Consider the following 26,045-nt stretch of genomic DNA (forward strand, 5'->3'; position numbering starts at 1 on the left):
GGCGAATGGCGGCTGGGGCCCGGCGGAAGCTGGGACTACACCTCCCAGCCGGAGGTGCGCACAAGATGGTGGAGCGGGAGGAGGAGGAGAAGGAGAGCAGCCGCCATTTTTGTGGAGTTGTTGACGACGCCATCGATTGAAGCGGGCGGTGTAGGAGAAGCGGGAGGAGGAGGAGAAGGAGAAGCTGCCTGGTTGGGGTTGTAGTCCAGTAATGGTGCGGAGCGCTGGGCCCGGGCGAGAGCGGGGACTCTACGATGCCATCGGTTGAAGCGGGCGCTAGAGGAGACGGAGGGGAACAATGAGTCGACAGGGATGACGACCATCTTCCTCCTGCTCGGAGTCTCCTCTGGGGCCGGGTGCGGGCGTGGGGGGGGGAGGAAAGGGGCGAGGGACCCACTGACCCCGGTCCCGGGCGGCCATTGCGGTGGGGCACAGCAGGAGAGCGTCTGTCCTGCCACGGGAGGAAGGTCAGGCGCGTGGCATGCTGGGACAGGCGGCGGTCCTCCCGCTGGTCCTCCGGGGGGGGGAGCGCATTTGTTAAAGTCCGTTTATTGGCCGCGACTCCCTGGCCCCCCTCCCTCATTGGTCGGCACTCGTGCGGGTCCCATTGTGACGTCACACGCTGAGATCATAATGAAATGTTAACTGTATGTTTGTGTTGTCATTTGTGAGCGGAGCACCAAGGCACATTCCTTGTCTATGCATACTTGGCCAATAAACTTATTCATTCATTCAAATCGGTTTAAAAGGTAATTATTAAAATTTAAAATCTCTCTAGCTTTAAAAATTCATTCAGCACCAGTCTGAATTAAAGTTGTTGTAAAGCGTCGCCAGGACAATGGTGATTAGGGTGGTGCTAAAATTGAGGCGCTATCGTTTACCGTTTTGGCTGTATTTCCATGACAAAATCTCAGATACATAAGTATATCTTTATACATATATATACAAGATCTGAGTTTTAGTAATATGTAGATGTAGATATTAATGATTTAGATGGTGGGATTAAAAGTAACACCAGCAAATTTGCAGATGACACAAAGCTGGGTGACAGTGTGAACTGCGAAGAGGATGCTTGGAGTTGCAGTGTGACTTGGACAGGTTGAGTGAGTGGGCAGATGCAGTATAATGTAGATAAATGTAAGGATATCCACTTTGGCGGCAAGAACAAGAAGGCAGATTATTTCTCAATGGTGTCAGATTATGAAAAAGGGAAGTGCAACAGGACCTGGGTGTCCTTGTACACCAGTCACTGAAAGTAAACATGCAGGTACAGCAGGCAGTGAAGAAAGCTAATGGCATGTTGGCCTTCATAACGAGAGGATTTGAGTATAGGAGTAAAGAGGTCCTTCGGCAGTTGTACAGGGCCCTGGTGAGACCACATCTGGAGTATTGTGTGCAGTTTTAGTTTCCTAATTTGCGGAAGGACATCCTTGCTATTGAAGCAGTGCAGTGTAGGTTCATGACGTTAATCCCCGGGATGGCGGGACTGTTATATGAGGAAAGATTGGAAAGACTGGGCTTGTATTCACTGGAATTTACAAGGATGAAAGGAGATCATATAGAAACATATAAAATTATAAAAGGACTGGACAAGCTAGATGCAGGAAATATGTTCCCAATGTTTGGGGGAGTCCAGAACCAGGGGCCACAGTCTAAGAATAAAGGGGAGGCCTTTTAAAACTGCGATGAGAAAAAACTTTTTCACCCAGATGAAAGAGAGTTAGATAGAGCTCTCGGGGCTGGCGGAATCAAGGGATATGGGGAGAAGGCAGGCACTGATTACCGATTGTAGATGATTAGCCATGATCACAATGAATGACGGTGCTGGCTCGAAGGGCCAAATGGCCTTCTCCTGCATCTGTTTTCTATGTTTCTAAACCAATCATTCCTGCCTGTGTATGATCCACATCTCTCCAACTCCTGCATGACCATGTGCCTATTTAAAAGTCTCCTAAATGCCACTGTAATATCGGCCTCCACCACCACCCCTGGGAGTGTTTCTCCAGGCAGCCAGCACCCTCTGAGTCAAACAAAAAACAACTTGCCCTGCACATTTCCTCATTTAAATTTTGCCCCTCTCATAAAGCCATGCCATCTAATCTTTACAATTCCACCCTGGGGGAAGATTGTCCACCCTGTTTATGCCTCTCATTGTAGTATGTATTTCTATCAGGTCTCCCATATCAAAATAAAGCACATGGAGTATGCTTGCTAATGACCATATGTTTCCAAATACACAGGACAAGATGTTAGAAATCCAAAGTGCCAAATGTCAACTTGCTCCCGGTGGTGATGGGAGGCTTATGCACTCACCTATGCTCCTCCGATGTTGAGAGTCATAATTATACAGCATGGAAACAACCCAACTTGCCCATGCCGATCAAGATCCCCCATCTGCCTGGATTTGACCCATATCCCTCTAAACCTTTCCTGTCCGAATCTTCTCTTGACCTTTTCACTCTTAAGTGAAAGAAACATACTTTTTCTAGTCTCTTAATGCAGCTTATGTATTTTTTCCCTGGTTTCATTCTATCCATTCTAGCAAATCTCCTTCGCTCTTTAAGGTCACGGCATCCTTCCTAATACCTGGTCTCCTGAGCTATCCATAACATTCATGTTGGGACTTCAGTACAAAGATCAGGCCTCAAGGCTAGGCAGACATGTCATTGGGGTTATCAAGTGGGCACCTACTTTCATCGACGTTTCGCTGATTGGATCCACGACGTCTCCAGTAGGCTCAGCAGTGCATTACGGCGTCCCACAACCACCCCCCTCTGCAGCTGCCTAGCCGGCTTATTTGGGAGACCAGATGGGGTCTTTCCTCTTCAGCCAGAGCCACTGGCTACTCCACTCTGCCACCGGTGATGTTTCCTTGCTAGCCTGGCGTAGGACTTGTCCGCTGATCCCCAGGTCCTTCATCAGTCTTACGGTAGATGGTGCCACAAATCCTCGACATCCAACTTCTACCGGGCAGATTTTTGCTCTCCAGCCCCGCTGTTCTGCATCCGCTGCAAGCTCTGTATATTGCAGATTCTTTCTTTCGAAGGCTTCCTGCACAGCATCCTCCCAAGGGACTGTGAGTTCCACAAAATATACCATGCGTTGAGAGTTCGACCAGAGGACAAGATCAGGCCTCAAGTTGGTGGTGGCTATCTCTGATGGAACTGTAAGCCGTTGGTCCACATCCACCAGCATCTGCCAATCCCGGGCTGCCTCCAGCTGTCCAAACCTTGTCCTTGGTGGAATTTTCCATTGCTTTTGTTCCCCCTCCCGAACAAAGGCAATTGGCATAACTGGGTTGGTTGTTCTGGGCGGCAGGGCATTGTTGGTTGTTCTCCTGCTTTCCAGAGTCGCTGCCAGGCATTTGAGCACTTGATTGTGTCTCCAGGTGTATTAGCTACTGATGAACTTTAAATTAAATTTAAGATTTTCACTCTTAAAGTCATAATTATACAGCATGGAAACAACCCAACTTGCCCATGCCGATCAAGATCCCCATCTGCCTGGATTTGACCCATATCCCTCTAAACCTTTCCTGTCCGAATCTTCTCTTGACCTTTTCACTCTTAAGTGAAAGAAACATACTTTTTCTAGTCTCTTAATGCAGCTTATATATTTTTTCCCTGGTTTCATTCTATCCATTCTAGCAAATCTCCTTCGCTCTTTAAGGTCACGGCATCCTTCCTAATACCTGGTCTCCTGAGCCATCCATAACATTCATGTTGGGACCTCAGTACAAAGTTTTGGCAAAGCATCCTTTCTCCTGGATATTGTTCTATTGTTCTAAAACTGCCATTTTAACACCTCACGCAACGGCACCCTGCCATTCAGCTGGAAAGTGTGCAGAGAAGATTTACGAAGATGCTGCCAGGACTCGGGGGCCTGAGGTATTAGCGGGCGGTTGGGCAGGCTAGGACTTTATTCCTTGGAGCGTAGGAAGCTGTGGGTGGTCTTATCGAAGTGTATGAAATCAGGAAGAGAATAGGTAGGATGAATGCACAGTCTTTTACCCAGAACACAGGAATCAAGACCAGGTTTAAGGTGAGAGGGGAAAAATTTAACAGGAAGCTGAGGGGCAACCTTTTCACACAAAAGATGGTGGTTATATGGAACGAGCAGCCAGAGGAGGTAGTTGAGGCACGTACTATGACAATATTTAAAAAAACATTTGAACAGGTATAGGGATAGGAAAGGTTTGGAGGGATATAAACCAAACATGGGCAGGTGGGACAAGTGTAGATGGGGCATCATGGTCGACATGAGCAAGTTGAGCTGAAGGGCCTGTTTTCATGCTGTATGACTACAAATGTCTTTGACAAACATAAGCCTGTACACTTTCTGGTCTTTGTTTTTCGACATCTGTTTAGCCAGAATAGGGTACTGATTTTGGATGATCATCCATAATCATATTGAATGGTGGTGCTGGCTCGAAGTTTGCACCTATTTTCTATGTTTTAATAGTGTACCATTTGGTTAAAATTGCCTATTCTTATTCTTTCAATCCAAAAATACTTTATTTTGCATTGTTTTCCTATTTCATTCCACTCACCTGTGGCCCACTGCTGTGCTCCTCGCATTTGGCTGTATTTCCTTATTTTGTGTCCTCTGTGAAATTTGACCTAGACTTAGCTAATGCCAGACTTAACATTACACACCAAGACATGCCAAGGCCACTGAATTACCAGTGTTGGCATTTCAGTGCAGGTACTGAGGGAATGCAGTGTCGTTGCAAGTGCTATCATTTGGTTAAATGAAAGCCCGATGTGCATGTTCAGGCAGAATTGTAAAGGGGCAAATGTCATCACAGACATATTAACTGGTAATCCTTTGTTCTTCACAGAAGCTAACTATAAAAAAAAGCACATGTACAATATAAAATGCCCACAAGATGCAACACTTTATGTTTTAGAGTGCTTTGGGGGTTAATTAACTTTCCATTCTTTTTGCCACAAAAAAAAAGAAAAAGACTTGATTTTAACAAGTAATAAAATCCTGCTGTTTCTGTCAATAGAATTTAGTGAATGGCTGCACAAGGCCGAGATGGATATCATTTCATTTGCAGCACCATATGGCGAGGAGATGCTGATGCTAGACTTAACATTACACACCAAGACATGCCAAGGCCACTGAATTAGTGCTAAAGACTCCTCTTAAGAATTAGATATTTGGGCTGCAGCTCTGCTGTTTCCAAATTTCACAGGTCTTGAAGATAGATATGTTGCTGTTAAATGTACAGAGTGTCCTGGTGTGCTTTCATTAGCAGAAAGTATTTTCAAGGAATTACATAGCTTAAAGTATTGATCTTTTTTGGAACTGCTGCAAGGGAAATCAGTGTTCAGAAACTCATATTTGAGTAATTACAATTTTTATTGAATTCAGGTTTTTCTATTTGGTTATTTATTGTTCAGTTTTGTTCAAACTAATCATTCCTAAACCAACCACGGCTACAGTAATAATCATGTTTTGTGTGGCTTGAGATCTGTTTGAAAGACTGGATGAGGACATTTTTATATCCCAGTAAAATAAAGACAGTTGATTAAAACCAGATTTATTGTGTACATTTGCATGAAGGACATAACACCTTCTGGTTGTTGATTGCCCATTGCAACTTTAAAGGTGAACGTTTTAAGTGAAAGGTAACATAGTTTCATAGAAACATAGAAACATAGAAAATAGGTGCAGGAGTAGGCCATTCGGTCCTTCGAGCCTGCAATATGATCATGGCTGATCATCCAACTCAGTATCCTGTACCTGCCTTCTCTCCATACCCCCTGATCCCTTTAGCCACATCTAACTCCCTCTTAAATATAGTCAATGAACTGGCTTCAACTACCTTCTGTGGCAGAGAATTCCACAGATTCACCACTCTCTGTGTGAAAAAAAACTTTCTCATCTCGATCCTAAAAGACTTCCCCCTTATCCTTAAACTGTGACCCCTTGTTCTGGACTTCCCCAACATCGGGAACAATCTTCCTGCATCTAGCCTGTCCAACCCCTTAAGAATTTTGTAAGTTCCCACTCAATCTTCTAAATTCCAGCGAGTACAAGCCGAGTCTATCCAGTCTTTCTTCATATGAAAGTCCTGCCATCCCAGGAATCAATCTGGTGAACCTTCTCTGTACTCCCTCTATGGCAGGAATGTCTTTCCTCAGATTAGGAGACCAAAACTGTACGCAATACTCCAGGTGTGGTCTCACCAATGCCCTGTACAACTACAGCAGAACCTCCCGGCTCCTATACTCAAATCCTCTCGCTATGAATGCCAACATACCATTCGCTTTCTTCACTGCCTGCTGCACCTGCATGCATACTTTCAATGACTGGTGTACCACGACACCCAGGTCTCGTTGCATCTCCCCTTTTCCTAATCGGCCACCATTCAGATAATTTCTTCAGCAATTTTCAGTTTTATAAAAAATGTAAACAAAAATCATAGACACAAGGAACAAATGCAAGAGTAAAGATCTAGAGAAAGGACTCTGCTTGAAATATGAATCCAGCCACAAGGTACTATCATCTACTTCTTGCGTTTGAGGCAGCAGAAGTTATAAAGCTTCTTCTGCTGTCTCTGTTTGTTGTCGTTCGCCTGACTGAGGTCAGTTGACAGGGCTCACCACGGGGAGGTCGACAACGTGAGCCCCAGGGACTATCATGTAAAAGCCTTACTGCAAATTGCTGAAGAAATCAGTTCATCCTAAACCTATAAATCATGATCCATGGACTTTTATAACTGGCCAGCTATGTAAGTCAGGAGAGAGGCTGGAGTCAGTAGATAACGAAATGTAGATACTTTGTAGGTATCATAAAATGCTGGGGTAACTCAGCATGTCAGGCAGCATCTAGGAGAGAAGGAATGGGTGACGTTTCGGGGCGAGACCCTTCTTCAGACTGATGTCAGGGGGGGCGGGACAAAGAAAGGATATAGATGGAGACAGTGGGAGAACTGGGAAGGGGGAGGGGAAGAGAGGGACAGAGGAACTATCTAAAGTTAGAGAAGTCAATGTTCATACCACTGGACTGTAAGTTGCCCAAGCGAAATATGAGGTGCTGTTTCTCCAATTTCCGGTGGGCCTCACTATGGCACTGGAGGAGGCCATGACAGAAAGGTCAGACTACGAGTGGGAGGGGGAGTTGAAGTGCTCAGCCACCAGGAGATCAGGTTGGTTAGAGCCTGTGTTTGGTCTCGCCGATGTAGAGAAGTTGACATCTGGAACAGTGGATACAATAGATGAGGTTGGAGGAGGTGCAGGTGAACCTATGTCTCACCTGGAAAGACTGTTTGGGCCCTTGGATGGAGTTGAGGGGGGAGGTAAAGGGACAGGTGTTGCATCTACTGTGGTTGCAGGGGAAAGTGCCTGGGGAGGGGGTGGTTTGCGTAGGAAGGGACGAGTGGACTAGGGATTTACGGAGGGAAAGGTCTCTGTGGAACGCAGAAAGGGGAGGAGATGGGAAGATGTGGCCAGTAGTGTGGGGTCCCGTTGGAGGTGACGGAAATGTTGGAGGGTGATTTGTTGGATACGCTTGCTGATGGGGTGGAATGTGCGGACAAGGAGGATTCTGTCCTTGCTACGAAAGGGGGGAGGGGGAGCTGTGGGATATAGAGGAGGCCCTAGTGAGAGCCTCATCTATAATGGAAGAGGGAAAGCCCAGTTTCCTAAAGAATGAGGACATCTCTGATGCCCTAGTGTGAAACACCTCATCCTGGGCGCAGATGCGGCGTAGACAGAGGAATTGGGAGTAGGGGATAGACTTTTTGCAGGAGACAGGGTGGGAAGAAGTGTAGTCCAGATAGCTGTGGGTAGTCAGTGGGTTTGTAGTAGATGTCAATCACTAGTCTGTCTCCTGTGATGGAGATGGTGAGATCCAGAAACGGGAGGGAGATGTCCGAGATGCTCCAAGTATATTTAAGAGCAGGATGGAAATTGGTGGTGAAATGTATGAAGTCAGTGAGTTCTGCATGGGTACAAGAGGTAGCACCAATACAGTCATCAATGTAGATACTTTGTAATGTTCTTTTACTATCTTTTGGGAACATTAAGTAATTGTGGAGAGCTTTCATTATATACATTCAACTATTCAGTTTCCCAAACTATATTGGAGGAGCTGGTTTATTGTTTTCCAGTGTTTATTCAGCATTTCTTCTCTGGTCCGATGTTCATTATCGAATGGGGTATGCTAAATGGGGAAATAAAGAACTGCAGATGCTGGCTAATACATAAAAGGATACAAAGTGCTGGAGTAATTCAGCAGGCATCGTCTCCATAGAACATGGATAGGTGACGTTTCAGGGCAAGACCCCATGCGGTAAAATCGAAATGCTCTTCTGAGCTCTACCCCATCAGAACAGAAAGAGGTATTGATTCCAAGTCCATTGAAAGGTTTAGTTTTAACTTTTTATCAGTAAGTTAGTATGGGATATAAATCCTATTGAAAAGACAGGCAAGTGGACAGAAGGGATGGAGTGGCTGTGTTGGTAAGGAATGAAATCCAATTCTTAGCAAGAAACAACATATGATCAAGAGATGTAGAATCCTTGTGGTAGAGTTATGAAATTTATAAGAGTAAAAAGACCCTAATGGAAATTATATTCTGGCCTCCGAATAGCAGCCAGGATGTAAGGTGCAAATTACATCAGGAGATAGACAAGGCACGCAGGAAAGACAATATTACAGTGGTCATGGGGGATTTCAATATGCACATAGACCGGGAAAAGGAAGTTTGTAGAATGCCTACAAGATGGCTTTTTAGAGCAGCTCATGATCGAGCCCACTTGGGAAAAGGCAATGTTGGTTTTGGTGTTGTGTAATGAACCAGATTTGATTAGGGAGCTTAATATAAATGTCTCTTTGGTGGCAGTGATAATAATATGATAGAATTCTGGATTGGCCACTGATAATTGACCAAGTATTACAAACAAACCCTAATTTTAATAGACAACAAGCATCAATTAATGTTTATTATACAAGCCTGGTGTCTATTCATCAATAAAGCTTGTTCCATATATCTCAGATAGTGATGATTTTCAAATTCTGCTTCAGCTTTTTAACCTTTTAGTAACTTACACCAAAAGACATAGGAGCAGAATTAGGCTATTCGGCCCATCGAGCTTGATCTACTCTTCAATCACGGCTAATCTGTTTTTCCCCTTGCAACCCAAATCTCCTGCCTACTCCCTGCAACCTTTGACACACTTGCTGATCAAGAGCCTATCAATCTCTGCTTTAGAAATACACAATGACGCCCTCGACTGCCGTCTGTGGCAATGAAATCCACAGATTCACTATGCTCTGGCTAAAGAAATTCCTCCATCTACATTGTTAAAGTATACCCTTGTATACTGATCTCACCGTCTCCATCACAGAAAACAGACTATCGACTGACATCTATTATAAACCCACTGACTCCCACAGCCATCTAGGCTGCATTTCTTCCTACCCTGCTTCCTGTAAAGACTCTATCCACCTCTCTCAATTCCTCCGTCTATGCTGCATCTGCGCCCAAAATGAGGTGCTCCATACCAGGACATCGGAGATTAGGCAACGGGCTTTCCCTTCTTCCATCATAGATGAGGCCCTCACTAGGGAGTCCTCGATATCACACAGCTCCGCTCTTGCTCCCCCTCTCCCCAGTCGCACAGGGGCAGAGTCCCCTAATTCTTACCTTCCACCCCATCAGCCGTCGCATGCAGTACAGAACCTGCTGACATTTCCCCCAGCTCAACGGGATCCCACAACTAGCCACATCTTCCCATCTCCACCCCTTCCACTTTCTGCGGAGACCGTTCCCTCTGCAACTCCCTGGTCAACTCGTCCCTTCCCACCCATACCACCCCATCCCCAGGTACTTTCCCCTGCAACCGCAGGAGATGCAACACCTATCCCTTTACCTCCCCTCTCGACTCGGTCCAAGAACCCTGACAATCTTTTCAGGTGAGGCAGAGGTTCACTTGCACCTCCTCCAATCTCATCTACTGTATTTGCTGTTCCAGGTATGGACTCCTATATATCAGCGAGACCAAGCGCAGGCTCGGTGATCGTTTCGCTGAACACCTCCACTCTGTCCGCCTAAACCTACCTCAATCTCCCGGTTGCTAAACAGGTTAACTCCCCCACCCATTCCCACACTGACATTTCTGTCCTGGGCCTCCTCCATTGTTGGAGTGAGGTCCATCGCAAATTGGAGGAACAGCCACCTCGTATTTCGCTTGGGCAGCTTATACCCCAGTGGTATGAACATTGGCTTCTCTAACTTCAAGTAACCCTTGCTTTTCCTCTCTCTCCATCCTGCCCCCTTCCCAGTTCTCCGACCAATCTTACTGTCTCCGACTACATTTTATCTCTGTTGCTTTGTTGTTATCTTCTCCCAGCTAACAATGATCTATTCTACATTTTCCTTGATCTCCATTCCCTTTATCCTATTTTCACACCCTGCATTTCCTTATCTCCCTCTCCTCTGACTTCAGTCTGAAGAAGGGTCTCGACCCGAAACTTCACCCATTCCTTCTCTCCAGCGATGCTGCCTGTCCCGCTGAGTTACTCCAGCATTTTATGTCTATCTTCGAGTTAAACCAGCACCTGCAGTTCCTTCCTACACATCTTACATATCTCTGGGATTATTCTCGTAAGCCTCCTTTAGACCATCTCCAATGCCAGCATTTGCTTCTTCAGATATAGGGCCCAAAACTGCTCACATTATTCTAAGTGTGGCCCGATCAGTGCCTTATAAAGCTTCAGCATTAAATCCTATCTTTTACATTCTAATCCTCTCGTGCTACAAACTTCGAGTGGCTTGGAATAACAATATAGATACGCAAGATCAAATCCTAGCATGGTAGCTCTGGAATTTAAATTTGTGTATTCTGGAAGAAACAGGACAATGATTAATGATTGGGAGCAAATCTGCTGCTCTTGCCCATCTGTACAACATGTCACTCCAAATCTATCCATGTAGTTGAGTCTTGAATTTCTTCTGAAATGGCAGAGCAAGCTAATCATTTAAACCATTGCTGACAACATCACAGCTGTAGTACTGAATACTAGCAAAATATCTATGCTCCAGAACATGCTGTGCCTGTAACTAAGTTGTTCCAGTACATTTACAATACTGGCATTGACCTGACAATGTGGTAAGTTGCCCAAGTATGTCTTGTTCACAAAAAGCAGGACATATCCAATCGAGCTAATTCTCACCCTTTAAGTCTTCTCGCACTCATCAGCAAAATGATGTATCATCAACGGTGCCATCAAGTGGAGCTTACTCACCTATTTGCTGACGGTCAGCTTGGGTTTTTGCCAGGAATACTAAGCTCTAAACATTATCAAGAGAGAGTCAAGAGTGTTTTATTGTCATATGTCCCAGATAGAACAATGAAATTCTTACTTGCTGCAGCACAACAGAATATGTAAACATAGTGTGCTGTTAACAATATGATAAATGAACGAGACAAAAAAAAGTTCCGTGTGTATATATATACACATACTCACAAGTACACATACACATATATATATATACACACACAGACACACACACACACACACACACACATATGTGTGTATTTATATATATATATATATATATATATATATGTGTGTATATAAACATAGCACAAAAAGTAAGGAAATTTGTGTTTGGTAGATTATTTCTTTGTTGTGTCAATGCTTCTTGGCAATAAATCTTATACCGTTGGAAAGCCTGTTTATTTCCCTTTTAAATGGTGCCACATTTGTAAGGAACATGCATTTGTGGGATGAGCAGCAGAGCTGAGTATGTGGGTTGCGCCCATGAAAAATCTGCCAAATCTTCTCTGCCAATGCCAAACAGCTTATTCTGCCATTGACTCTTGTTCGGTGTTGTTTGGTGGATTGGACGATTGAAGTCTGAAGAAAGAAGACATATTGGCAATTTAACAATTTATTCATTTAATAAACAGGAGCCTCAGTAGCGTGTGGAAGAACCATACACAGCCACAACAGCCTGGCACCTCCTCCTCATGCTGGTCACCAGCCTGGTCACACACTGTTGTGGGATGGCATCCCATTCTTCAACCAGCATTTGTCGCAAGTCAGCCAACGTGGTTGTGTTGGTGACTCTGGCACGAACAGCACGCCCAAGCTGATCCCACAAGTGTTCAATGGGGTTGAGGTCAGGGCTGCTGGCAGGCCATTCCATCCTCTCCACTCCCAAATTCTGGAGGTAGTCTCTGAGAAACCCTGCTCTGTGGGGGCGAGCATTGTCATCTTGGAGGATAGAGTTTGATCCCAGACTGTGGAGATATGGGATTGCCACTGGTTGCAGAATCTCATCTCGATATCTCTCTGCATTGATATTGCCTCCAATGATGACAAGCCTCGTTTTTCCAGTGAGGGAGATGCCGCCCCACACCATCACACTGCCTCCACCAAAAGATGTTACTCTATCAGGCACCTGATTGTCAAAACAAGAGTCAATAGCAACAGCAGAATAAGCTGTTTGGCATTGGCAGAGAAGATTTGGCAAATTTTTCATGGGAGCAACCCATATACTCAGCTCTGCTGCTCATCCCACAAATGCATGTTCCTTACAAATGTGGCACCATTTAAAAGGGAAATAAACAGGCTTTCCAACGGTATAAGATTTATTGCCAAGAAGCATTGTTACAACAAAGAAATAATCTACCAAACACAAATTTCCTTACTTTTTGTGCTATGTTTATATAATATATGTATATTATATATATATATATATATATATATATATGTGTATATTATGTATATATATATAAATATATGTGTGTGTGTGTGTTTTATATATATATATATATACACCGATCAGCCAAAACATTATGACCGCTGGCAAGTGAAGTGAATAACACTGGTTATCTTGTTACAATGAACCTGTCAAGGGGTGGGATATATTAGGCAGCAAGTGAACAGTCAGTTCTTGAAGTTGATGTGTTGGATGCAGGAGAAATGGGCAGGAGTAAATACCTGAGCGACTTTGACAAGGCTCAAATTGTTATGGCCAGATGACTGGGTCAGAGCATCTCTGAAAGGGCAAGGCTTGTGGGGTGCTCCCAGTCAGCAGTGGTGAGTACCTACCGACAGTGGTCCGAGGAGCGACAAACCACAAACCGGCGAAAGGGTGTTGGGCGCCCAAGGCTCATCGATGCGCGAGGGCAACAAAGGCTATCCCGTCTGGTCCGAACCGACTGTGGGAAGACGACAAGCCGGTGAAGGGAGTGTGATGCTCTGGGCAATGTTCTGCTGGGTCCGGCCATTCATTTGGATGTCAATTTGACACGTGTCACCAACCTAAACATTGTTGCAGACCAGGTTCACCCCTTCATGGCAATGGTATTCCCTGATGGCAGTGGCCTCTTTCAGCAGGATAATGCTGCACACATTGTTCGGGAATGGTTTGAGGAACATGATGAAGTGTTCACGGTGTTGCCTTGGCCTCCAAATTCTCCAGGTCTCAATCCGATTGAGCATCTGTGGGATGTGCTGGATCAACAAGTCCGATCCACAGCAGCTCCACTTTGCAAATTACAGGACTTGAAGGATCTGCTGCTGCTAATGTTTTTGGTGCCAGATACCACAGGACACCTTCAGGGGTCTTGTAGAGTCCATGCCTCAGCAGGTCGGTGCTGTTTTGGCGGCAAATGGAGGACTAACAGCATATTAGGCAGGTGGTCATAATGTTTTGGCTGTTTGGCATATTTACATACATACTCCAAAAACAAACAATAGTAGTGCAATAGTAATAATAAGAATAGTCTGTTGTAGTTCAGAGCTTATTTGAGGTTGTTGTGTTTTATGGGGGTAGAGTGGAGAGCCAGTGAGATTGCATCGTCCATTGACCTGTTGTCACATTATCACAAGGTTGTAGGGAAGAGGCTGTTCCTGAACCTGGACGTTACAGTTTTCAGGCTCCTTGTACCTTCTTCCCAATGGCAGTGGTGAAGTGAGTGTGTGGCCAGGATGGTGTGGGTCTCTGATTATGCTGGCTGGCTTTTTGAGGCAGCGACTCCGAAAAATCCCTTCGATGGTGGGGAGGTCAGAGCCCGGTGATAGACTGGGCAATGTTCACACTATTTGCAGTTATTTCCGCTCCTGGGCTTGCAAGTTGCCGAACTAGGTCGTGATACAGCCAGTCAATATGCTCTCTACTGTACACCTGTAGAAGTTCAAGAGAATCCTCTCTGACATACCGAATCTCTGTAATCTTCTCAAGACGTAGAGGCATTGATGTGCTTTCTTTATAATTGCATCAGTGTGTTGGGTCCAGGAAAGATCTTCGGAAATAAACACGCCCAGGATTTTTTTTTTTTTTACTGTCTCCACCATTGTCCCGTTGATATAAACAGGATTGTGGGCCCTCATCCTTCCTCTTCCAAAGTCCACAATCAGTTCATTGGTTTTACTGATATTGAGAGCCTGGTTGTTGTGCCATTTGGTCAATCGGTCGATCTCACTTCTATACTCTGACTCATCACCATCTGCAATTCGTCCAACAGCGGTGGTGTCGGCGGCGAACTTGAAGATGGAGTCCGTACTGTGTCCGGCTACACAGTCATGAGCATAGAGTGAGTAGAGCAGGGGGCTGAGCACGCAGCTTTGAGGTGCTCCCGTACTGATTGTAAATGAGGAAGAAGTATTTCTGCCAATTCGAACAGACTGTGGATGAGGAAATCAAGGATCCAGTTGCAGAGGGATGCGCAGAGACCCAGTTCCATGAGCTTGGTAACCAGTTTGGAGGGGATGATGGTGTTGAATGCCGAGCTGTAGTCTATAAACAACATGTTTTTATTGTCCAAGTGGTCCAGTGCGGAGTGGAGAGCCAGTGAGATCGCATCCTCCATTGACATGTTATCACATTATCCCAGCTTTGGTCAAAATATGAAGCAGAGAGCTGAATTCCAGAGGCCACATGAGTACATTTCCTTAACCTCGGCATTTGGCAGAGTATGGCATGAAGGGGCTCTGTTGAAATTGAAGTCAATGTTCATCAAAAGGAAAATATTTTACTGTGGGTCTTTGATATTCCGTTTGATACTTTCAAAGTTTTCAAAGTTCTTTTAGTGTCACGTGTACCAATTAAGGTACAGTGATATGCAAATACAGCCATACTAAAAAGCAACAAGACACACAACTACATAAAAGTTAACATAAACATCCACCACAGAGGATTCCCCACATTCCTCACTGTGATGGAAGGCAATAAAGTCTAATCTTCTTCCTTCATTTTTCTCCCTCGGTCGGGACAGTCGGACCATCCGTTGGGGCGATCGAAGCTCCAGCGGTCGAAGCTTCTGCGTCGTGGCGGTCGAAGCTCCTGTGGTTTGGAGTTCCCGATGTCGGTCTCCAACCAGAGACCGACATGGTCCACGATGTTCAAGTCCGTAGGCACCCGTGGTAGAGCTCAAAGGTCGATTGCGAGCAAAGAGATCACGGGCTCTGTGACGTTAAGTCCGCAGGCTCCCGCGGTGGAGCTCTCGAAATCGGTCTCCAGCAAAGGCCGCCAACTCCTCGAATTCAGGCCGCAGTGCGGACGGAGATACGATACGGAAAAAAATCGCATCTCCGTCGAGGTAAGAGATTAGAAAAAGTTTCCCCCAACTCCCTCCCCCAACCCCCACATAAAACAAGCTAAAGAACACTAAAAAGATACGTTTAACACATACTAAAAAAACAATGAAGAAAGGGACAGACAGACTGTTGGCAAGGCAGCCATTTCTGGCGCCACCCCGTGGATCATGATTAGTAATGATTAGTAAGGGTGTCAGGGGTTATGGGAAGAATGCAGGAGAATGGGGATGAGAGGGAAAGATAGATCAGCCATGATTGAATGTTGCAGTAGACTTGATGGGCCGAATGGCCTAATTCTGCTCCTAGAACTTATGAATTAACTGCCTTTGTGAGGCTGTGCTTCCTGTACCCCCCTTCGATGGTGGGAAGATCAATACCTGTGATGGACCAGGCAATGTCTACCACTTTCTGCAGCCTCCGTCATTCTTGGGCCTCCGAGTTACTGAAACAGGCCGTGATACAGTCAGTGTACTCTCCACCAAAATTCTGTAGAGGATCTGTAGAGTGTTTGGCAACAGGCCGAATCCTCTCAAACGTCTGAGGAAATAGAGGTTAATGAGCATTCTTTTTGATTCCATCAATGTTTTGGGCTCGGGACAGAATCAGAGATGGACCCGCACAGGAACTTGATGCTGTTGACTCTCTGCACTGCCATCCTGCCTATGAAGATGGGTTCTTCGGCTTTTCCTTCCTGAAGTCAACAATCAACTCCTTGGTTTTGGTAACAAAGAGAACACGATTATTTTTCTGGCATCATTCAACCAGATTATTGATCTCCCACCTGTACTCTGACGCATTGTTACCTGTTAGTATCATCAGCAAATTTAAAAATGGTGTTGGAACTGTGCTGCCTACACAGTTATAAAGAAAGTAGTGCATGGGACAGGTGGCACGGTGGCGCAGCGGTGGAGTTGCAGTCTTGCAGCGCCAGAAACCCAGGTTTGATCCCGACCACGGGTGAAACATAGAAACATAGAAAATATGTGCAGGAATAGGCCATTGGCCCCTTTGAGCCAGCACAGAATTCAATATGATCATGGCTGATCATCCAAAATCAGTACCCCGTTCCTGCTTTCTCCCCATATCCCTTGATTTATTGAGTCCCAAGAGCTATCTCTAACTCTCTCTTGAATACATCCAGTGAATTGGCCTCCATTGCCTTCTGTGGCAGAGAATTCCACAGATTCACAACTCTAGGTGAAAAGGTTTTTCCTCATCTCAGTGTTAAATGGCCTACCCCTTATTCTTAAACTGCGACCCCTGGTTCTGGACTCCCCAAACATGGGGATTTTCCCCCTGCATCTAGCCTGTTCAATCCCCTAAGGTGCTGTCTGTACGGAGTTTGTGCCTTCTCCCCTTGACCTGTGTGGGTTTTCTCCGAGATCTTCAGTTTCCTCCCACACCCCAAAGACGTACAGGTTTGTAGGTTTATTGGCTTGATATAAATGTAAATTGTCCCTAGTGTGTAGGATTGTGTTAATGTGTGGCAATTGCTGGTCGGTGCGGACTCGGTGGGCGAAAGGCCTATTTCCGCACTGTATCTCTAAACTGAGCATGCAGCCCTGAGGTGGCCCGCTGTTGATGGTCAGCAAGGAGGAGTTGTTGATGCCATCTCCTAAATTCACAGCCTCTATCATTGTGGAGGACAAGGGCAGCAGGCGTAAGAAAAAAACCCAGTGCAGTTCCCCTCCAAGTTTCATTCTGATTTGGAAATATAATACCATTGCTTCATTGTTGCTGGATTCAAACTCTGGAATTTCCTTACCATATCTTTGCGGGGCTACCTACTGCAGAAGGGCTGCAGTCATTCAAGAAAACAACTCCTCAAGGGTAATTGAGGATCCAAGAAATACAGGCCTTGCCAGCAATACCCAGATCCTATAGATATAAAAGTTCATTGATGGTATTCATTCTTCACAATATGAGAAGGACTCTGAATTGATGCTATTGGGACTACAGTTTATTGACAGATGAATGGGAATGATGGATTCGCCAATTTTCGGTATATGGGCATAAAATGAGAAGATTTAGGGAAGGGAGATGTATGAAGAAAGACAGGACCATCTAAAAAACATTGATTCCATTCATGGAAGGAGACAGAACAATATTGGGAAAAGACACCAATCATTTGCATGGACATGAAAGGTTTAGAGGGATATGGGCCAAACGCGGGCAGGTGGGTCCAATATAGTGGGGCATGGGCATGTTGGGCCGAACGGTCTGTTTCCGTGCTGTATGACTATGATTCTATGATATGGGGTTGGAAATAAAATTATAAGCAGCAGTATGAGATTATTTGATTAGGTTTGTGGATTGTGACTATAAAACAAAAGTCATGTGCATAATGTTCACACACAAAAGATAGATACTAAAGGCTGGAGTAACTCAGTGGGTCAAGCAGCATCTCTCGAGAAAATGGATAAGTGACATTCCAGTTGGGGGCTCTTCAGTCTTTGGGCAGCACGGTGGCACAGCGGTAGCATTGCTGCCTTACAGCGGCAGAGACCTGGGTTCGATTGTGAGTACAGTTGCTCACAAGTTTGTACGTTTGAATAATTTTGAACATTGCAGAATTTCACCTTTGGATTTGTGTTCAATAATTTCCGTGAGGTGCAAAATCAGTCAAGTTATCTGATCACCCTAGGTATAGTAATGTATTAATATATAATTAATTAACTTTTTTTTCCTGCTTTGCTTGACAGTGAGTTAAGCCAAACTGTCGTCATCTTGTGATTTAATTTGGATCATACATAGAGATATAAATGATAAATTGTAATCAATTTGGATTCCAAAAGTGGAATATTCAGAAGATTTTGATCAGTGGAATGTTCAGAAGATTTGTACATTTGATTGTGTCAGTTTGCTTATCATTATTGAGCAGGTTAACTATTCTATGTTACAACCTAATTGAGTGTCGCCTCCATTTGCTAAGACATTCCATGGTAAAAAAAAAATCTGCGCATTAAAAGAGAGTATAAACCACTTTATAGAGAGATGCTGAAATCTCCAGGCTGTTTGCATTGCTTTAAAATTTGTTTATTTTGTTTTTAATCTTTGGCATCTCAAACGTGATGACCAGTCTCACCCTGATCACTCCCTCTTCTATCTTCTCCCATTAGGCAAGAGGTACAGAAGTTTGAAAATGCACACCTCCAGATTCAGGACAGTTTCTTCCCAGCTGCTATCAGGCAACTGAACTGTCCTCTCAGCAACTAGAGTGCTCCTCCCATCTACCTCATTTGAGACCTTTGCACTATGTTTAATCAGACTATATCTCGCACTAAATGTTGTAATCTTTGTCTGTACACTGTGGATGGCTTGATTGTAATCGTGTAGAATCTTTTTGTCGACTGGATAACACATAACAAAAAAGCTTTTCACTGTATTTCGGTACAACAAATACAGAACCTAATTTTCACCATACATCAGCAATTCATTATACGTTCCAGTTGGACTTTGTACATGGAAGTCAATGGAAAGGCAAAAAGGGCGTGCAGCGTAGGTTTACTAGGTTAATTCCCAGAATGGCGGGAATGTCATATGTTGAAAGACTGGAGCAGCTAGGCTTGTATACACTGGAATTTAGAAGGATGAGAGGGGATCTTATCGGAACATATAAGATTATTAAGGGGTTGGACACGTTAGAGACAGGAAACATATTCCCAATGTTGGGGTAGTCCAAAACCAGGGGCCACAGTTTAAGAATAAGGGGTAGGCCATTTAGAACGGAGATGAAGAAAAACTTTTTCAGCCAGAGAGTTGTAAATCTGGAATTTACTGCCTCAGAAGGCAGTGGAGGCCAATTCTCTGAATGCATTCAAGAGAGAGCTAGATAAAGCTCTTAAGGATAACGAAGTCAGGGGGTATGGGGAGAAGGCAGGAATGGGGTACTGATTGAGAATGATCAGCCATGATCACATTGAATCGTGGTGCTGTCTCAAAGGGCCAACTAGCCTACTCCTGCACCTATTGTCCATTGAACCATAGATGGCTGATCCAAAGCAGCCAATGTTTTGCTTCTGTCGAGGTTAAATTTTACTGTCACTATCCCACTCCACAATGTCTCCTGGAATGAGTGTTTTGTAAATTATTTTGTTGTCATCTTTGAATCAATGATGTGTCAAATTTAAATATGCTTCTTCAATTTCTATGCCATCTTCCCTAATTGGTACTCCCCAGTTGTTTGAAATACATTGATAGTATTCATTATCTCTTCGATGGGCCTGAATACGACTGCAGATATATCTTCTAACAGAACTCATTTCACGTTACCACACTTAACCAATACAGTTGTTTCCAAAAAATTTATTAAACTGAAGGACATCATATATCTGCATTCCTTTAAAAATTTGAAGGCGTAACCCACATTAAGGAAGCATCTAATAGCCATTTAATTTGATACAAAAGCAAAATATTACAAGTGTGAGAAATCTGAAATACAAACAAACTCTGGAAATACTCAGCAGTTCGGGTGGCATCTCGACCGGCAATTCTGGCCAACGTTTATTTATCTGAAACATGAACTAAGTTCACCTCTCCACAGAGGCTGTGTGACCTAAATGATTTAGTTTATCCATTGCAAGCAGGTGGTCTTGATGCTGTCATTTTTGCAGCAGTTAAGATGTGGGCTAAAGCTGTTTTAACGTTCTATAATGTGTGCTGATCAAATTAAGTAATGTCACAGGAGCAAACTCTAAATGTGAACAATATCAAATTTTATTTGTTTCTCTTTGCAGAGCTGCAATCAAACGAGTCTCTGAAGCAATGGCCTTTATCGACAAAAGAAAACATGAAAAGTTTGCGAATCAGTTCAACTATGCATTGCATTAAGGCGAGCAAAGGTTGGAGAAAGGTCACTGTGTTCTGACCATACTACGTCTCAGCCTTCAAGTCTTTTGCAACAGAATTTTTAAACTACTCTCACTGCTGTTTTCTATAGATTTCAGGAATAAAAATTGATCAGTGTACATAATTTATTGTAAAGTATTTAATTGTGGATTTTTTTACACCAGGTGCTAAATTTGTACAAAATATAAATGTTTCATGTATGTTACGGTAATTGTATGGTAATGGATGGTAATTGTCGGCACGGTAGCGCAGCGGTAGAGTTGCTGCTTTACAGCGAATGCAGCGCCGGAGACTCAGGTTCGATCCTGACTACGGGTGCTGCACTCACTGTAAGGAGTTTGTACGTTCTCCCTGTGACCTGCGTGGGTTTTCTCCGAGATCTTCGGTTTCCTCCCACACTCCAAAGACGTACAGGTATGTAGGTTAATTGGCTGGGTATATGTAAAGAAAATTGTCCCTAGTGGGTGTAGGATAGTGTTAATGTACGGGGATCGCTGGGCGGCACGGACTTGGAGGGCCGAAAAGGCCTGTTTCCGGCTGTATATATATGATATGATATGATATGATGATGTGATGCACAGAACTATGGGGACTCTATCCATGTAGTATTATTGAGCAGTTTACAGAAGAAAGTGAACTGATTATTAAATCTTCCCAGCAATTTAAATCAATTTAAACTTTACTATGACCTGTTTTGCTTTTCTTTGTATTTCAATACTGTCACATGCTCTATTCAGGCTGAAAGTCATCATTTCCCGCTCAACAGATGCAAAATGATCTGAATGTTTTCCTGATTTTAATTAGATTAGAACAGGTAGCTTGTAGTGGGGACCAAATGTGAAGTGCTGTTGCAGAGAGTTGGAAACAGGGTTTGGCAAATCATAGGTTGGAGGTGGGGAGAGGGAAGGAGGAGATGATAATGGAGGAGATGATAATGGAGGGGCTGAAGGGTGAAAGGAAGTGGAGCTGAATTGCATCAAAGTGCCAAATACCCAGATTCAAATAAGACGTATTGCCAGAAGACTCAAGGCGGATGGGTATTATAACATGTAACAAACAGATACTACAAATATAATACCAGTATTGAATGACAGAAGACTGGAGAGGAGATTAGGATAGACACAAAAAGGTGGAGTAACTTAGCGAGTCAGACAGCATCTGGTGACTTTGCGGGTTGAGGCCCTTCAGTTTCTTCCCAGCTGTTATCAAGCAACTGAATCATCCTACCACAAACAGGGAGCAGTCCTGAACTACTATATACCTCATTGGTGACCCTCAGACGATCCTTAATCGAACTGTAATGGCTTAACCTTACACTAAACGTAATCACGTATTGTCTCCGCCGACTGGATAGCACACAACAAAAGCTTTTCACTGTACCTCGATACACGTGACAATGAACTGAACTGTCCATCTTCGGTTTCAACCAACATCTGCAGTTCCTTCCTACTGCATTACAGTCTGGTACAGGAACTGTTCGGCCCACAGCCACAAATCACTACAGAGAGTGGTGAAGATGGCACAGCACATCACTGGCAACTGTCTCCTGGCCATTCAGGACATTTTCTACCGGCGGTGCCTGCGGAAGGCACGCTGCATCATCAAGGACCACAGCCACCCAGCACGCAGGCTGTTCTTGTTACCATCAGGCAGATGATACAGGAGTATGGCTGCACGTACCACCAGACTTAAGAACAGTTTCTACCATCAGACCATCAGGCTTCTGAACTTATAAACACATTTCAAATCATATATGTTGATTATTTTAAATATTGTCTTTTAAACTATTTTTAATATTGTCTTTTTACCTTACTAATGTCATATTTTATCTTATTTATTCTTGGAATATTACTGCTGAGGTGTCCCGTTGTCTTGTCAAATACATTTGATTTACCGTTGACCCTGCATATGACAAATAAAATTTATTATTATTATTATTACATGAGGAGATCAGGATGTTGCATAACCATAGAAGGCTGCCGAAAGGGTACCGATTAAAACATCGTTTATAAAATAAAATGACCACATTCCTAAATTGGTTGCATTTAACTGGCAGGATAAAATGTTTGCAATAAAAGGCGGAATGGACAAAAAATAAGAACAATCAGTATAGTTTTTAATAGATTGTGAGTTTTTGATTGATGCCACACAAAAAAAAATGGATTACAAAGATATGGAGATCAAGTGGAACCTTGCCACCAAAACTCAGAATATGCAAGCAAATATGGACCTTACTGAACAAAAAAGCTGTGAATGATGCTTCATTCATAAGGAGTATTTTTGGATGCCTTATATCATGTTTACATAATGTGGAGTTTGGAATTAAAAGAATAGTTGAGTTACTTTGCCACTTCAGTGCTCCCAATTTTAAGTTTTTCCCACTGCATGGAATGTACTTTATCTAAATATGTGCTCCACAGCCAGTACAAAATTACTGAAAGAGAAGGCATTGATAATGCTGGCGACAGCAAGAAAACATTGCAGGATGGGCAAAGTGATGGTAGGTCCAGTTAAATTTAACAATGCAACAGGCTATAATTATGCAAATTAAATTATACAAATTGAAGGGATCTTACCAAAAAATTGTTGAAAGCGGATAAACCAAACTGGTTATAAAAAGATTTTGAAGTCTTTCAAAGCAAAATATGATTCAAAGCTTTACAAGTCTTCATAAGTGCAAAGAACAGTTTGCATGTTGTATGTAAGAATTCATATAAAATATCAAAACAACAGGAAAAGTGTTAATGACAGATTCATTAAAATGTCATGAGGGAGGGAGAAGTCTCGTGGTAATTAAATGGGTCTTGCAAAATGATGGCTTTACTTTATTAGACTTGCAGGCATTTGGGGTTGACCTGAAAGGGATCCTGAGGAAAGAAAAAGAGTTGTGAGGGCATAAATTTAAGTTATTCATGAAGAACTGAAGAAAGAACAATTTCCAGCAGGTGGTCAGAACTATTCTATTCGGACGAATTGTCGCAAGATGTGTCGTTTTTTATTCCAAGAGTAGTAATGAAGGTGTTTGAGATTTGATGAGTGGGGGTGTGACCTAGAAATAAACAGCAGCACCGGAAATTTGATGAATCAAATTGCCACACTATGCTGTAATCTTTCTTGACATTTATTTTCTAAGAAGTGCTGAACCTCTCCTTGACATTAAATGCCAACCTAAACCAAGAGGTGGGAATTCTATTGAGATGTATTCATATTAGAAAGATTAGCAGTCACAGTCCTGACTTAGTTGGTAAACTGCAAGTAATGAACCAGCTTTTTCTCCCCCCATAAATGGCACCAGTTTTAGGTTATTTGCATCAAAGCCCTGATTTATATTGTATTATGTTTCTAAAGAGAACATCAATAATTTGCATATATTTATTTCTCATACTCTCCAATGTCACAATAATTGAAATAATATGATCAGAATAATGTTTGGAAAATGAACTCAAGTAATTAGATTAATGATTAATATTCCTAACTAATATTTTTACTGATTTGTACATGCTAGCTCATGATTAACACATTTTTTAATAATCCAACTTTTTAGTGTCAATAAGATGAGCATTTATTACTGATTATTTAAATGGTATGTATGAATATCTTGTACATTTTATCTGCACCTGCTGCTAAATGTAATTTAAGAGAATATAGCAACTGGGGCGAAGTGAATGTTTTTGTTGACTTATTGACTGAATAAAATGCTTTCCTCGTAGACTAGACCTGATTTTAATCACCATGCTTAACACATTTGTTCTGAAGGATTAGCATCTAGAACTCATTCTTATGCATGTAACAAGATCAAAGTGGATAACATAGGGTAAAGTGGAATAAACATTTGATCCTTCTGTCAAATGTGAAATGTAAGACCCGGTCCAGATGCTAAACTTCTCACCCCTACATTGACCCTGACATCACAACTAGTGTTTTCTCCTCCACATGATCCTGAACCTCGGCTCTTTGTGTCACCTTAACCACTGCTCAGATTTTAAGATAAGATTCTTTTGAAAATGAATGATCATTTAAATAGTAATAAGTTGCACACTTAGATCATACAGCTTTGAAACATGCCCCTCAGCCCACTTTGTCCATTCCAACCAAGTTACCCCCTCTAAGCTAGTCCCATTTGTCGTTGTTTGGCCTATATCCCTCTAGACCCTTCCTATCCATGCACCTGCCCAAGTGTTTTTTTTAAATGTTATAGTGTCTGCCTCAACTACTTCCTCTGATAACTCGTTCCAAATACCCACTACCCTCTGAGTGGAAAAGTTGCCCCTCAGGTTCCTATTAAATTTTGTACCTCTCACCTTAAACCTGTGTCCTCTGGCTTTTCATTCTCCTACCCTGGTAAAAGACTCCAGGTAAGGGAATAAAATTCACCCCGTCTATTTCCCTCATGATTTTATACTCGAAGGTAACCCCTCAGCCTCCAGCACCACTGGGAATAAAATTCCAGCATGCCCAAACCCTTCCTTTCGCTCAGTGTCTCTTGTCCTAGCAAGACACGGTGGCACAGTGGCGCAGCGGTAGAGTTGCTGTATTACAGCGAATGCAGTGCCGGAGACTCAGGTTCGATCCTGACTACGGGTGCTGTACGTTCTCCCCGTGACCTGCGTGGGTTTTCTCGGAGATCTTCGGTTTCCTCCCACACTCCAAAAGACGTACAGGTTTGTAGGTTAATTGGCTGGGCAAATGTAAAAATTGTCCCTAGTGGGTGTAGGATAGTGTTAATGTGTGGGAATTGCTGGGCGGCGCAGACCCGGTGGGCCGAAGGGCCTGTTTCTGCGCTGTATCTCTAAAATAAATAAATTAAATAAAAAATCAATATCCTCGTAAATCCCTGTACTCTTTTCAGCTAAATGACATCCATCCTTTTGCAAGTGACCAAAAGTGAACACAGTCTCACAAATTTGGTCTCACAAACATCTTGTCCCACTTTCTATACTCAATACCCTGAAGGTGATAGTAATAAACTGAACTAAAAAAGCATCCTAGTAAACCTCTTCTGTTTTTCTCTCAGCTAATCTAACAATCATGATGGGCTGGGAAGTGGGGACAGGGGGGAATTTCAAGAATTAGACTCAATGATAATGATGGAGCATTCCAAATCAGAATGTTTTATTGGTTGTAGGTGTTGGCATTCCCAGAGGTGCATGTAAGCAGTATTTCCTCTTTACTTTTGTTGCAATATGTGTGGAATTATTTTAGCGTGAACAGTGTCTGCATCATAATATAAAACTTTGCCTGTACACACAACTCCATGTTCAAGGAACTGTAATGTCTGCAGTATGAATCCCAAACTCTCAACTTAGGGTCAGAGCATTTGATCTCAAACTTGATTTCATTTAATTCAGTACTACAGCCAAAAGTTCCCTCTTGAGTCTGACCACCTTCCATTTTTGAGTGCCACAATACGAGGTAAAAAGGACAGAGACTTGAGAGTGATTGACCCTTGGCCTTTTTTTCATCATTGTGGAAACTGGAGCCGATCGTTTATTCTTTATAACAAATTCTTTACTCTGAAAGCAAATCTTATATACTGCAAGTCACAGAGTCATGGAGCACCAAAATAGGCCCTTAGGCCCAAATTGCCCATGCCGCCCAGGGTGTCCTATCCATTGTCATCCCACGTGCCTG

At 43.3% G+C, this 26,045-nt stretch overlaps 1 protein-coding gene across 4 annotated transcripts in view; it reads left to right on the forward strand.

The window, feature by feature from the left end:
- uvssa (UV-stimulated scaffold protein A) overlaps positions 1–24,112 on the forward strand; it is a 108,896-nt gene extending 84,784 nt beyond the window's left edge. For all 4 annotated transcript variants that reach the window (XM_078413711.1, XM_078413763.1, XM_078413839.1 and 1 more), the window contains one exon: positions 20,303–24,112. In XM_078413711.1, coding sequence (XP_078269837.1) covers positions 20,303–20,396 — 94 coding nt within the window. In that variant the 3' untranslated portion in view covers positions 20,397–24,112. The remainder of the gene's footprint in view (positions 1–20,302) is intronic.
- Positions 24,113–26,045: the final 1,933 nt, after the last annotated feature.

The sequence above is a fragment of the Rhinoraja longicauda genome, chromosome 1 (assembly GCF_053455715.1).
Source record: "Rhinoraja longicauda isolate Sanriku21f chromosome 1, sRhiLon1.1, whole genome shotgun sequence".
Taxonomy (NCBI): domain Eukaryota; kingdom Metazoa; phylum Chordata; class Chondrichthyes; order Rajiformes; family Arhynchobatidae; genus Rhinoraja; species Rhinoraja longicauda.